The sequence below is a fragment of the Sinocyclocheilus anshuiensis genome, unplaced genomic scaffold, assembly GCF_001515605.1.
Source record: "Sinocyclocheilus anshuiensis isolate Anshui unplaced genomic scaffold, SAMN03320099.WGS_v1.1 scaffold961, whole genome shotgun sequence".
NCBI lineage: Eukaryota > Metazoa > Chordata > Actinopteri > Cypriniformes > Cyprinidae > Sinocyclocheilus > Sinocyclocheilus anshuiensis.
The window spans coordinates 1,326,938-1,338,470 of record NW_015557049.1 but is presented as its reverse complement, the minus strand read 5'-3'; the positions used below and the strand labels follow the sequence as shown (position 1 = coordinate 1,338,470).

The following is an 11,533-nucleotide window of genomic DNA, read 5'->3' as shown; positions in this document are numbered from 1 at the left end:
TTAAAAATTTAATGTAAAAATGTAACCCAACGGTTGGGTTATGACCCAAATGACCCAAAGTTGGGTTGAAACAACCCAGCATTTTTTAGAGTGTAAGAACGTTTATGCTTAATTATTTGATTTATTTGACTATTTACAACATAAGACACAACTCCAAGTATACAACTATGACACATTTATTGAAATAAAAGTCCATCTGGCGCAGGGAAAGATGAAGTCAAATGGAGTCAGATAATGACACTTTAATGCACCAGAAATATCCAGCAGGAATATCAGAATATCAAGCACCTGTGAGAGGATATGCTTTGAGGAGAATACCATAATCTCATTTCTTAAAGATAGACGGTCATTTTATGCACCTTCTCCCCCAAGGTCACAACTGATGTTATTTCAAAGATTATCATAACCCTGATAGCACACGCACATCACGTAGACGTCTATTTGACATCTGCAAGACATATTTTTTAGAGTGTTTTCTCATCTGAAATACGTCTATAGGACATTTCCTATCAGATGTCAAATAGACGCTTAGAAAATGTCTTTAAGATGTTTATGATTTAGAATGTATGTAAAACTGACATCTTAGAGAAGTCTCTATTAGAATTTTGTACACTGCAGATGCTTTCCAGATGAAGCGATCTTTAACAGACATATTGCAGACGTACGTGTGCTATCTGGGAACACATGATTGTTTCCATACTCCCTCATTTGACCCATTTAGATGTTAAATTTGCTGTGTTTGATGCTTCTACTAACAGTTGTTTGTTGAGGATTTTTTTGTCTGTGACCTCCATTTTTGCTTCCTTGAGAATTGACTCATTTAAATAAAAACTGTTTTGATGAGATGTAGCTCAGTGTGTAATACTGCATCATATTCCACATCAAATTTACTAAGCCAGTTCTGTGGAAAAAAAGAGGTCTGTGTGAATACATCTGACAGCTGAGAGGAAACACGTTAGTGCTGCTTCCCCACCGGCCTGCCTCTGTCACAGAGGACTGTGGATGTCTGGGTAATTGGGGGAATGTGTCTGTGAGTCTTTTGCCAGAGGAGTCTCTGCGAATACTGCAGTTCAGAGATACAGTTATTTACTTCTAGAAATGATACCAATTGCTATAATCCATCATCTGCTGAAAGTAAGACTCTTTCCAGGGAGCTTGAATTCTGTAAAAGAGTGAAGCCACGTTGTTTTGCATTTATATTTATTTATATTAACACTTTTCACAATGCACACTATCAATAGCATCTTCTCAAAATCTCCCATGAACATGTCTAGATCATATTTCAGAGAAGCTGCATTCCAAATCTGTGATTTCTCGAATATTGTAGCTTTACAATGACTAATACATTCAAGCCCCCCAAAAAGGCTGCTCGTCCATGTAAGACAAATGCAAGAGAAGACAGGATAATGCGGAGACTCTCTATGGGGAATCGGTTCAACACTGCAGCTGGAATTGCTCGCCAGTTCAGTGCTGAATGGGTAAGGATCTGTCTCGGGATGTTTAGGAGAAGTCGGACTGAAAGTGCACTCTGCAGTGACCAAGCCTCTCATCAGCAGAAAGAATCAAAAATGCTAAACTCACCTTTGCTGAGGAGAATGTTGTGTGGAGAGAGGATACTTTTATTTATTATTATTTAAAAATATATTTTAATATTATTTAAAAATTGTAATATTTTATTTAATAATAATTTTATTTATTTAAAAAAAAATATTTTTAAGTGATACATTATGTCTGTGGCATGCAGAATCTTAAGAGAATAATAAAAAAATTTAATAATGAGAATGACAAACAAACTAAAACTCAAACATCTGGACACATTTCGGTAATGAGAATTTGAGGACAGAATGTGCTTCACTGCAATGAAAATAATGTCACAATCTAAAAAATAAATACAAACACAGTAGTTCTTTCAACAGGCTTCATGCAAATTATAATTTTCTTTATGCAAAATATAATTATTTATCTATAATTTTTCATGTTGTGATTTTTGGGAGGTCTATCTGTCTGTCTGTCCGTCCATCCATCCATACATTTATCTATTAATTTCAAGTCAACTATATGTCTTTTTATTTCTTTTCTTGTCCTTTAAGGCATCGTGTCCATCATGACTCTCTCCGGTCTGGCCTATGAGCGCTACATCCGTGTGGTTCATGCCAAGGTCATTGACTTCCCCTGGGCCTGGAGGGCTATCACGCACATCTGGCTGTACTCTTTGGCCTGGACTGGAGCTCCTCTCCTGGGATGGAACCGCTACACACTGGAAGTCCATCAGTTGGGCTGCTCTCTTGACTGGGCCTCCAAAGATCCCAACGACGCTTCCTTCATTCTCTTCTTCCTCCTCGGATGCTTCTTTGTTCCTGTGGGCATCATGGCCTACTGTTATGGAAACATCTTGTACACTGTGAAATTGGTAAGGCAGAGAGGTGTAATGCTGTTTTCTTTCTTTTAATAATGTTTGCAACAGTGTGCTTACGCTATGGGTAGGCATTTTCTCACTGGCTTTGTCTGGTTGCGTCAGATATATATTTCCTGCTACCTGGTGACAAACACACTAGCTCTGTATCAAAACCTAGTGAGTTTCCTACCAAGATAGGAGGTTTTTCATGGGTTTATATTGTTTACTTCCATACATGGTCTTTTGCATGTGCAAAGTTGGTTGAATATTTGCTAATTGCATTTTTTTTACACTATCAAGCACCTGTGAGAGGATATGCTTTGAGGAGAATACCATAATCTCATTTCTTAAAGATAGACGGTCATTTTATGCACCTTCTCCCCCAAGGTCACAACTGATGTTATTTCAAAGATTATCATAACCCTGATAGCACACGCACATCACGTAGACGTCTATTTGACATCTGCAAGACATATTTTTTAGAGTGTTTTCTCATCTGAAATACGTCTATAGGACATTTCCTATCAGATGTCAAATAGACGCTTAGAAAATGTCTTTAAGATGTTTATGATTTAGAATGTATGTAAAACTGACATCTTAGAGAAGTCTCTATTAGAATTTTGTACACTGCAGATGCTTTCCAGATGAAGCGATCTTTAACAGACATATTGCAGACGTACGTGTGCTATCTGGGAACACATGATTGTTTCCATACTCCCTCATTTGACCCATTTAGATGTTAAATTTGCTGTGTTTGATGCTTCTACTAACAGTTGTTTGTTGAGGATTTTTTTGTCTGTGACCTCCATTTTTGCTTCCTTGAGAATTGACTCATTTAAATAAAAACTGTTTTGATGAGATGTAGCTCAGTGTGTAATACTGCATCATATTCCACATCAAATTTACTAAGCCAGTTCTGTGGAAAAAAAGAGGTCTGTGTGAATACATCTGACAGCTGAGAGGAAACACGTTAGTGCTGCTTCCCCACCGGCCTGCCTCTGTCACAGAGGACTGTGGATGTCTGGGTAATTGGGGGAATGTGTCTGTGAGTCTTTTGCCAGAGGAGTCTCTGCGAATACTGCAGTTCAGAGATACAGTTATTTACTTCTAGAAATGATACCAATTGCTATAATCCATCATCTGCTGAAAGTAAGACTCTTTCCAGGGAGCTTGAATTCTGTAAAAGAGTGAAGCCACGTTGTTTTGCATTTATATTTATTTATATTAACACTTTTCACAATGCACACTATCAATAGCATCTTCTCAAAATCTCCCATGAACATGTCTAGATCATATTTCAGAGAAGCTGCATTCCAAATCTGTGATTTCTCGAATATTGTAGCTTTACAATGACTAATACATTCAAGCCCCCCAAAAAGGCTGCTCGTCCATGTAAGACAAATGCAAGAGAAGACAGGATAATGCGGAGACTCTCTATGGGGAATCGGTTCAACACTGCAGCTGGAATTGCTCGCCAGTTCAGTGCTGAATGGGTAAGGATCTGTCTCGGGATGTTTAGGAGAAGTCGGACTGAAAGTGCACTCTGCAGTGACCAAGCCTCTCATCAGCAGAAAGAATCAAAAATGCTAAACTCACCTTTGCTGAGGAGAATGTTGTGTGGAGAGAGGATACTTTTATTTATTATTATTTAAAAATATATTTTAATATTATTTAAAAATTGTAATATTTTATTTAATAATAATTTTATTTATTTAAAAAAAAATATTTTTAAGTGATACATTATGTCTGTGGCATGCAGAATCTTAAGAGAATAATAAAAAAATTTAATAATGAGAATGACAAACAAACTAAAACTCAAACATCTGGACACATTTCGGTAATGAGAATTTGAGGACAGAATGTGCTTCACTGCAATGAAAATAATGTCACAATCTAAAAAATAAATACAAACACAGTAGTTCTTTCAACAGGCTTCATGCAAATTATAATTTTCTTTATGCAAAATATAATTATTTATCTATAATTTTTCATGTTGTGATTTTTGGGAGGTCTATCTGTCTGTCTGTCCGTCCATCCATCCATACATTTATCTATTAATTTCAAGTCAACTATATGTCTTTTTATTTCTTTTCTTGTCCTTTAAGGCATCGTGTCCATCATGACTCTCTCCGGTCTGGCCTATGAGCGCTACATCCGTGTGGTTCATGCCAAGGTCATTGACTTCCCCTGGGCCTGGAGGGCTATCACGCACATCTGGCTGTACTCTTTGGCCTGGACTGGAGCTCCTCTCCTGGGATGGAACCGCTACACACTGGAAGTCCATCAGTTGGGCTGCTCTCTTGACTGGGCCTCCAAAGATCCCAACGACGCTTCCTTCATTCTCTTCTTCCTCCTCGGATGCTTCTTTGTTCCTGTGGGCATCATGGCCTACTGTTATGGAAACATCTTGTACACTGTGAAATTGGTAAGGCAGAGAGGTGTAATGCTGTTTTCTTTCTTTTAATAATGTGTGCAACAGTGTGCTTACGCTATGGGTAGGCATTTTCTCACTGGCTTTGTCTGGTTGCGTCAGATATATATTTCCTGCTACCTGGTGACAAACACACTAGCTCTGTATCAAAACCTAGTGAGTTTCCTACCAAGATAGGAGGTTTTTCATGGGTTTATATTGTTTACTTCCATACATGGTCTTTTGCATGTGCAAAGTTGGTTGAATATACGTATAATTGCTAATTGCATTACCTTGGTGGAATTTCCTATTTCAAATTGATATGGGAGGTCAAACTAACTTCATCCAACCTCATCCAATTATCAGGCAAATTGCACCAAATATTAGTACAATAATGGTGATCTAAGCCATTTTAAGTAATTTTCTGTTCTCCACCATTTGCACAGGGGTTGTGCACAAATTATTTGAAGCGTAAAATCAATAGTGCAACACTTTACTTTTGTTTGTCAGGTTACAAAAATCCAATTTAAGAATATTTTCACTTGATCAAGCCTCAAATGAATGATTTAATGATTAATGATTTTAACAATTTCACTGGTCAAAAGACTGTCAGTACCAACCTTTTCCTTCCTCTTCAAGTTCAGATTATCAGTGGTTACTTAAGCATACATATTTCGTATGAAATGGACTAAAGTCATGTGATACAATATAAATATTCAAAATATACCTCTAGTGTGTCACATGCTGTATGTGTGAAGTGCACACTTGCCAGTGTAGAAACTCTGAGGATGCTGCTTATAGACAGCAAGACAGATCCCTAGAGTTTGAAATTTTTTTTACATATTTATTTGTACATATTGTATAGTATTATACTTTTTTTATCAAATAAATGACCTGCTAAGCATTTTTTATTTAATTTTATTTAAAGTGTATTATATTTATTACATTTATTGACCCTTGGCTTCTCCAAACGTTTTTCTCAAAACTGCTTGTCATCTCATTTCCGATCTGTGATTTGCATGTGACAACTTAGTTTCTTTCTGTCTTTAACCTTCATCATTCTCTCTTGTTCTTTTATAAACACACTGTCGAGCTGCTGTGATTTAGCAGTGCAAAGGTGCTGCTGTATGAGGGGATATTTCCACTAAAAACCGTATTGTCTGAAAGTGCCTTCAGCAAATAAGCAGAGACGGTGATTGTGCACGTAAATAGCTTGCGGTTTTCATCAGCACAGCTCCTGTGCATCAGATTTTATCAGTGTGCCATCCAGATGGTGGAGAGCATGACTGCTCCAACTAGATCTGCAAGTGATTGTGTGCTTACCACAAACTGAAGTGTGCAGTCTTTTCTCTTATCTTAGTTTTGCATACAGAGACAGCTTTAATTAAACTATTTGTAGGTTGATTCCCCTGAAAAGCATTCTGCCCACAACAGTATTGGCTGAACCAGTGTTGCCAACTAATTTTCAGGAAAAGTTGCTAAAGGCAGAACGACTTGTTGCTAAAAGTTGCTAAATGACATTGTGATGTCATTGCACAATGACATCATTATGTAATCACAACGCAAAACTGCATAGAATACACAGTCAAATCACTCAAATCTCAGCTAATATGATTATGAATATGATTTGAAATGTTCATTTAGATTTGTTAGTTAAACTAAAAAATAAATATAATAATATGAAAATTATAAATAATATCATAAATACAACATTGAATTTTTGAATATTTACACATTTTTGAACAATTACATTTGATGTATTTTCTTATTAACTAGTAAAATTACGCATTCTGAATAATTATATTTTTAAGCAGTGTATTGGTAGTTAGTTCGTATGCTACACTTTAAGAAAAGTCTGTAAAATAGGGCACAATGTGCTGTTAATTTGAAGGAATTTTCTGTATTGATTTTTCACAGGTTTTTTACCTGAATTTAAAATTACGCATTGTATTATGTTATCAGGTTACAACTTAACGGATAAAGTTCTGGCAGAAAATTTTCAGTACCTTTTCCATTTTTCTACATATTTTTTAACTGCTCAACAAGTGCAGGTACAAACTAATAACAAGGTGTTATCATAAATGAACAATTACTATTGAACAATTGCAACTAGCAAATTAAAGGTGCACTAAGCGATTTTTGAAAAACGCATTTGACCACTGTGTCGGACCGAGTCCCAAAATAAACTTGCTGCCAATCAGCAGTAAGGGGCGTGTCTAGTGATAGGGAGAAGAGAGCACAGGACGGACATTAGCTGATCGACTATAGATAGCGAGAGATGGCAGATAAAAAAAAAAAAGGAAATTTTCGGAGGGGCAAAACATTAAAAAGAAGGGTTACGGTCCGGCAAGAGGTAGGACCCGCGTAAATATTGGAGCAGCTTTCCAGCGGTGGAGTGAACTCAAGGAGCGGGAAGGCCTTGCTTTTCTGTGTTGGCTTTTGCTTGAATATGCTGTGACAGGCATGGCAGATCCACCATCGTCGCTGCAAGAGTTGTATATGTACGTGTGGGGCGGAGTTATTAAAATAGGGGCGAGATCTTGCTGGGGTATGGGTGTGTTTGTTTTGGTGCATTCAAATATCAACATCGTTTGGCAAAAATCGCTTAGTGCACCTTTAATTCACGTGATATGTGTACTGCTAGACACCTTTGATTTCCTCTTTTTGTGTAATTTAGCGGGAAAATGTGTGCCTTTTTATGATTCGAGTCACAGTTGCTAAAGGTTGCCAAATAAATTTTTTAAATATAGCTAAATTTGTTATGTGCTTTTTGAAGAAAAAGTTGCTAGGGTAGTCTGAAAGTTGCTAAAGCAACAAAATTGCTTAGTTGGCAACACTGGACTTAACCAATTGCATATGTTTGGGGCGGGACTATCTGTTTTTCTGACCAATGGCACTTTTTTGTTAGTGGTGCAGAAATGTCACACTTCACCTTTAAGCAGTTTATGTGTACCTTTGCCTTTGAGTTTATGTGTAAAACTTTCCAAAACATTTTGCACACAAAGAAAGGACTATGCTATTTTGACAGATATGATTAATATGATGTACTTGCTTGAGACTCCAGTCATTCTGTGGCCTAAATAAATTCTTATTTAATAGATTTATTTAGCCTGACATGTTGACAAGTCTTGCAATTCAATCCATTGCTATCCACTGCACTGCAATATACACTATCGTTTAAAAGTTTAGGGACTGTAAGATTTTTTTTTTTTAAGAAATTAATGCTTTTATTTAGCAAAGATGTCATTAATCAGAAGTCTATTATAATAATCCGCAAATCAGCATATTAGAATGATTTCTGAAGGATCATGTGACACTGAAGACTGGAGTAAAGATGCTAAAAATTCAGCTTTGCATCACAGGAATAAATTACATTTTAATATATTTTAAAATAGAGAACAGTTATTTTAAATTGTAATATCTGACAAAAAAGCAGAAAGAAAGTCAACACTACTAAGAGTTAAATCTGCGAGGCACAAAACCAGACTAGACCCCTGTTCACATACACAGTGTTGGTATTCTTGCTCTGAAATCAGAATCAGAATCAGAATCAGAATCACTTTATTACCAAGTATGTTTACACACACAAGGAATTTGACTTGACGACAGGAGCTTCCAGTGTAATAGAAAGTACAAACATAGTGCAGACATACATGATAGTGCAGACATACATAGGAATAACACAGTAGGGATGTAATATAACACTAACATAATAAAAAAAATAAAAATGGAATAATGTACTATATACAGAAATAGAAGTATAGGAAAAAATTTAATTGTTTAGATAAATGTACAGATATGTTTATTAGTGTGCAGATATGTTATTTACAAAGTGTGCAGTTTAATATAAATATAACTATGTTAGTTGTGATGGACGATGTATAATTATGAAAGATTAATTGTTCAGACTGAGTATAGCCTGTGGGAAAAAACTGTTCTTGTGCCTGGCTGTTCTGGTGGTCAGTGCTCTGTAGCGACGGCCAGAAGGCAACAGTTCGAAGAGAGTGGGCTGGGTGTGAGGGGTCCAAGGTGAGTTTTTTAGCCCTTTTCCTCACTCTGGAGATGTAAAGATCTTGGAGGCTGGGCAGAGGGGCACCAATAATCCTCTCAGCAGTCCTGACTGTCCGTTGTAGTCTCTTGATGTCTGATTTGGTTGCCGAACCAAACCAGACAGTTATGGATGAACACAGGACAGACTCAATGATAGCAGAGTAGAACTGTTTCAGCAGCTCCTGTGGCAGGTTGAATTTCCTCAGCTGGCGAAGGAAGTACAACCTCTGCTGGGCCTTTTTTGCAATGGAGTCTATGTGAGTGTCCCACTTCAGGTCCTGAGAGATAGTGGTGCCCAGGAACCTGAATGACTCCACTGCAGTCACAGTGCTGTCCATGATGGTGAGTCACTGCAGTCACAGTGCTGTCCAAGATGGTGAGTGGGTGGAGTGCAGGGGGTTTTCTCCTGAAGTCCACGATCATCTCCACAGTTTTGAGTGTGTTAAGCTCCAGGTTGTTAAGACTGCACCAGACAGCCAGCTCTTTAACCTCCTGTCTGTAAGCAGACTCGTCTCCATCCTTGATGAGGCCGATGACTGTAGTGTCGTCTGCAAACTTCAGGAGCTTGACAGAGGGGTCAAATCAACCCCAGAACTCAGCAGGAGTTCCTTAATAATCCAGACTACTTATTTTAATTCACTATTTCATCTTTTCTGTGTTGGTAAAGGTTCTGTGTTTTTATTTAACTCTACCTCTTAATGTGTTTGATCTGTGTTGTACAGAACAGTTCTTTGTGTCTTGATTATTCTGTTCCGTATCAGTAAAGTGTGCCAGCAACTGCCTGAATAAATACATAAATTCATCAGGAAATCAATAAATGCATTAATGATTCGGTCAATCAATAAGCACATGAATGAATTAGGGAATCAATAAATGCATGAATGAATTAGTGAACCAATTCATTCATTAATAAATCAGTAAAATGGATAGTTATTCAAACTGAGACAATTGTATACATTGTATACATATATACATATATTTTACAACATTTTAACGCATCTATTCTACCACAGGACAGAACTAGTGAAAATAAATCAGTAAAATGGATAGTTATTCAAACTGAGACATTACAAAGAATTGTATACATATATACATATATTTTACAACATTTTAACGCATCTATTCTACCACAGGACAGTTTAATATGAACTAGTGAAAGAAAAAGGTATTTAAATGTGGCCAGTCATAGGATTTAAGTTAAATCCTTACACATTTATGCAAATATTAACCTAAACTCTTGATGCTAATTAACCAAAAATCATATACCATATACCTGTCAATTTAACTGTATGTGAGCAGTATGGCAGCTTTAATTGATGCATGGTATAAACACTCCACACTCCAGCATATGAGATTGACTTTACTTGGTTTGGAAAGCCATCTTCAGATTAAATGATTTCAGAAGAAAGTTTAGACCAGCTGTTCACATCAACGCCATTGTGCCCCCAAGTGGTGACCCAGTTCTGTGTTAGTTACAGAATGCCTGAGAGATGCTTAGTCAAACTCAGCAAATGTTATTGCTGTCCTTGCAGCTGTCTAATGATAATGAATGCCCTTGAAAATCATAACAAGTGATGTCTGTCTTTGGAAACTATAGATCTCTCCTTAAACATGAAGAGGTCAAACAACAGATTAATGAGTTACTCCAAATTTCACAAAAAGCTATAATAATATAAGTCAGACACTGAAGTGAGTTGCTGTTTTTGTCACTCTTCTGATGAAGATGTCTTTCACTTGTTTGACAATGTACCCACACAGAGAAACTTTGGTCAGATAATTTTTAATGTTCATCCGATCTCATTTTGTAAGTGACTTTTCTTTCTGTTTTCTTTGGATTGTTTGACTACTCTAAAGAGAATATAGGAAAATATAACTTAATTAAATAGTTTTTCCTGCTACCTAGATTTTACATACATAAAAATCTGGCTCTAAACCTCTCTTTTCTTTATTCAGAGGTTTTTCGTTTTGTTTTGTTTTTTGTTGTTTTTTAACATGGCAACACATCCCTTATGAAAATTAACCATGGTTAACCAATTAATAAAAATAGGGTAAATAATAATAATAATAATAATAGTAATAAACATGGTTGCTAGTTAAAGCATGGTAACCACAAATTAACCATGGTTTTGCTACAGTAACCATAGTTTAACCATGGTATTTATAGTAAAACTGTGGTTATACAAAAAAAAGCATACATTTTTACTAGCTATAATAAAACTTTCTTAAAGGGGTCATAGGATGCCCATTTTCCACACATTGATATGATTCTTTAGGGTCTTATGTCTGTAACATAGTTTGGTTAAAATTTCTCAATGGTAGTGTAAAAAGCACATTTTACAAAAACAGCTCTTTTCAGAGCAAGCAGTTTTGTAGCATTTTCCTTTAAATGTTAATGAGCTCTGCTGACCCCGCACCTCTCTTCCGAGCCGCTCTCAGAGAGACTGTTTACTTTAGCCGCATTCATCCTGAAACTTGCTAATTAGCACATTATTAGGAAAGGCGATTTGCAAAGATTCTTTAAAAAACCTTATACTCACTTCTTCTGTAGGTGAAGCTGGATCACAAATGATTCGCGTGAACATAGATGCGTTTAGGTAGATTGTTGAGTGCATTCCCTTAAAAAACAAATGTAAGTTAATCCACTGCATCTTCAGCGGATCAGATGTCGGAAGAAAATG

General features: G+C 36.5%; 1 protein-coding gene across 1 annotated transcript in view; it reads left to right on the top strand.

Moving 5' to 3' along the window:
- The window catches only part of LOC107676370 (opsin-3-like), a 36,018-nt gene that overhangs the window by 20,379 nt on the left and 4,106 nt on the right, over positions 1-11,533 (top strand). Inside the window, exons 4-6 of the mRNA XM_016470892.1 lie at positions 2,091-2,410; positions 3,351-3,420; positions 4,501-4,820. Of these exons, the coding sequence (XP_016326378.1) occupies positions 2,091-2,410; positions 3,351-3,420; positions 4,501-4,820 (710 nt within the window). The remainder of the gene's footprint in view (positions 1-2,090; positions 2,411-3,350; positions 3,421-4,500; positions 4,821-11,533) is intronic.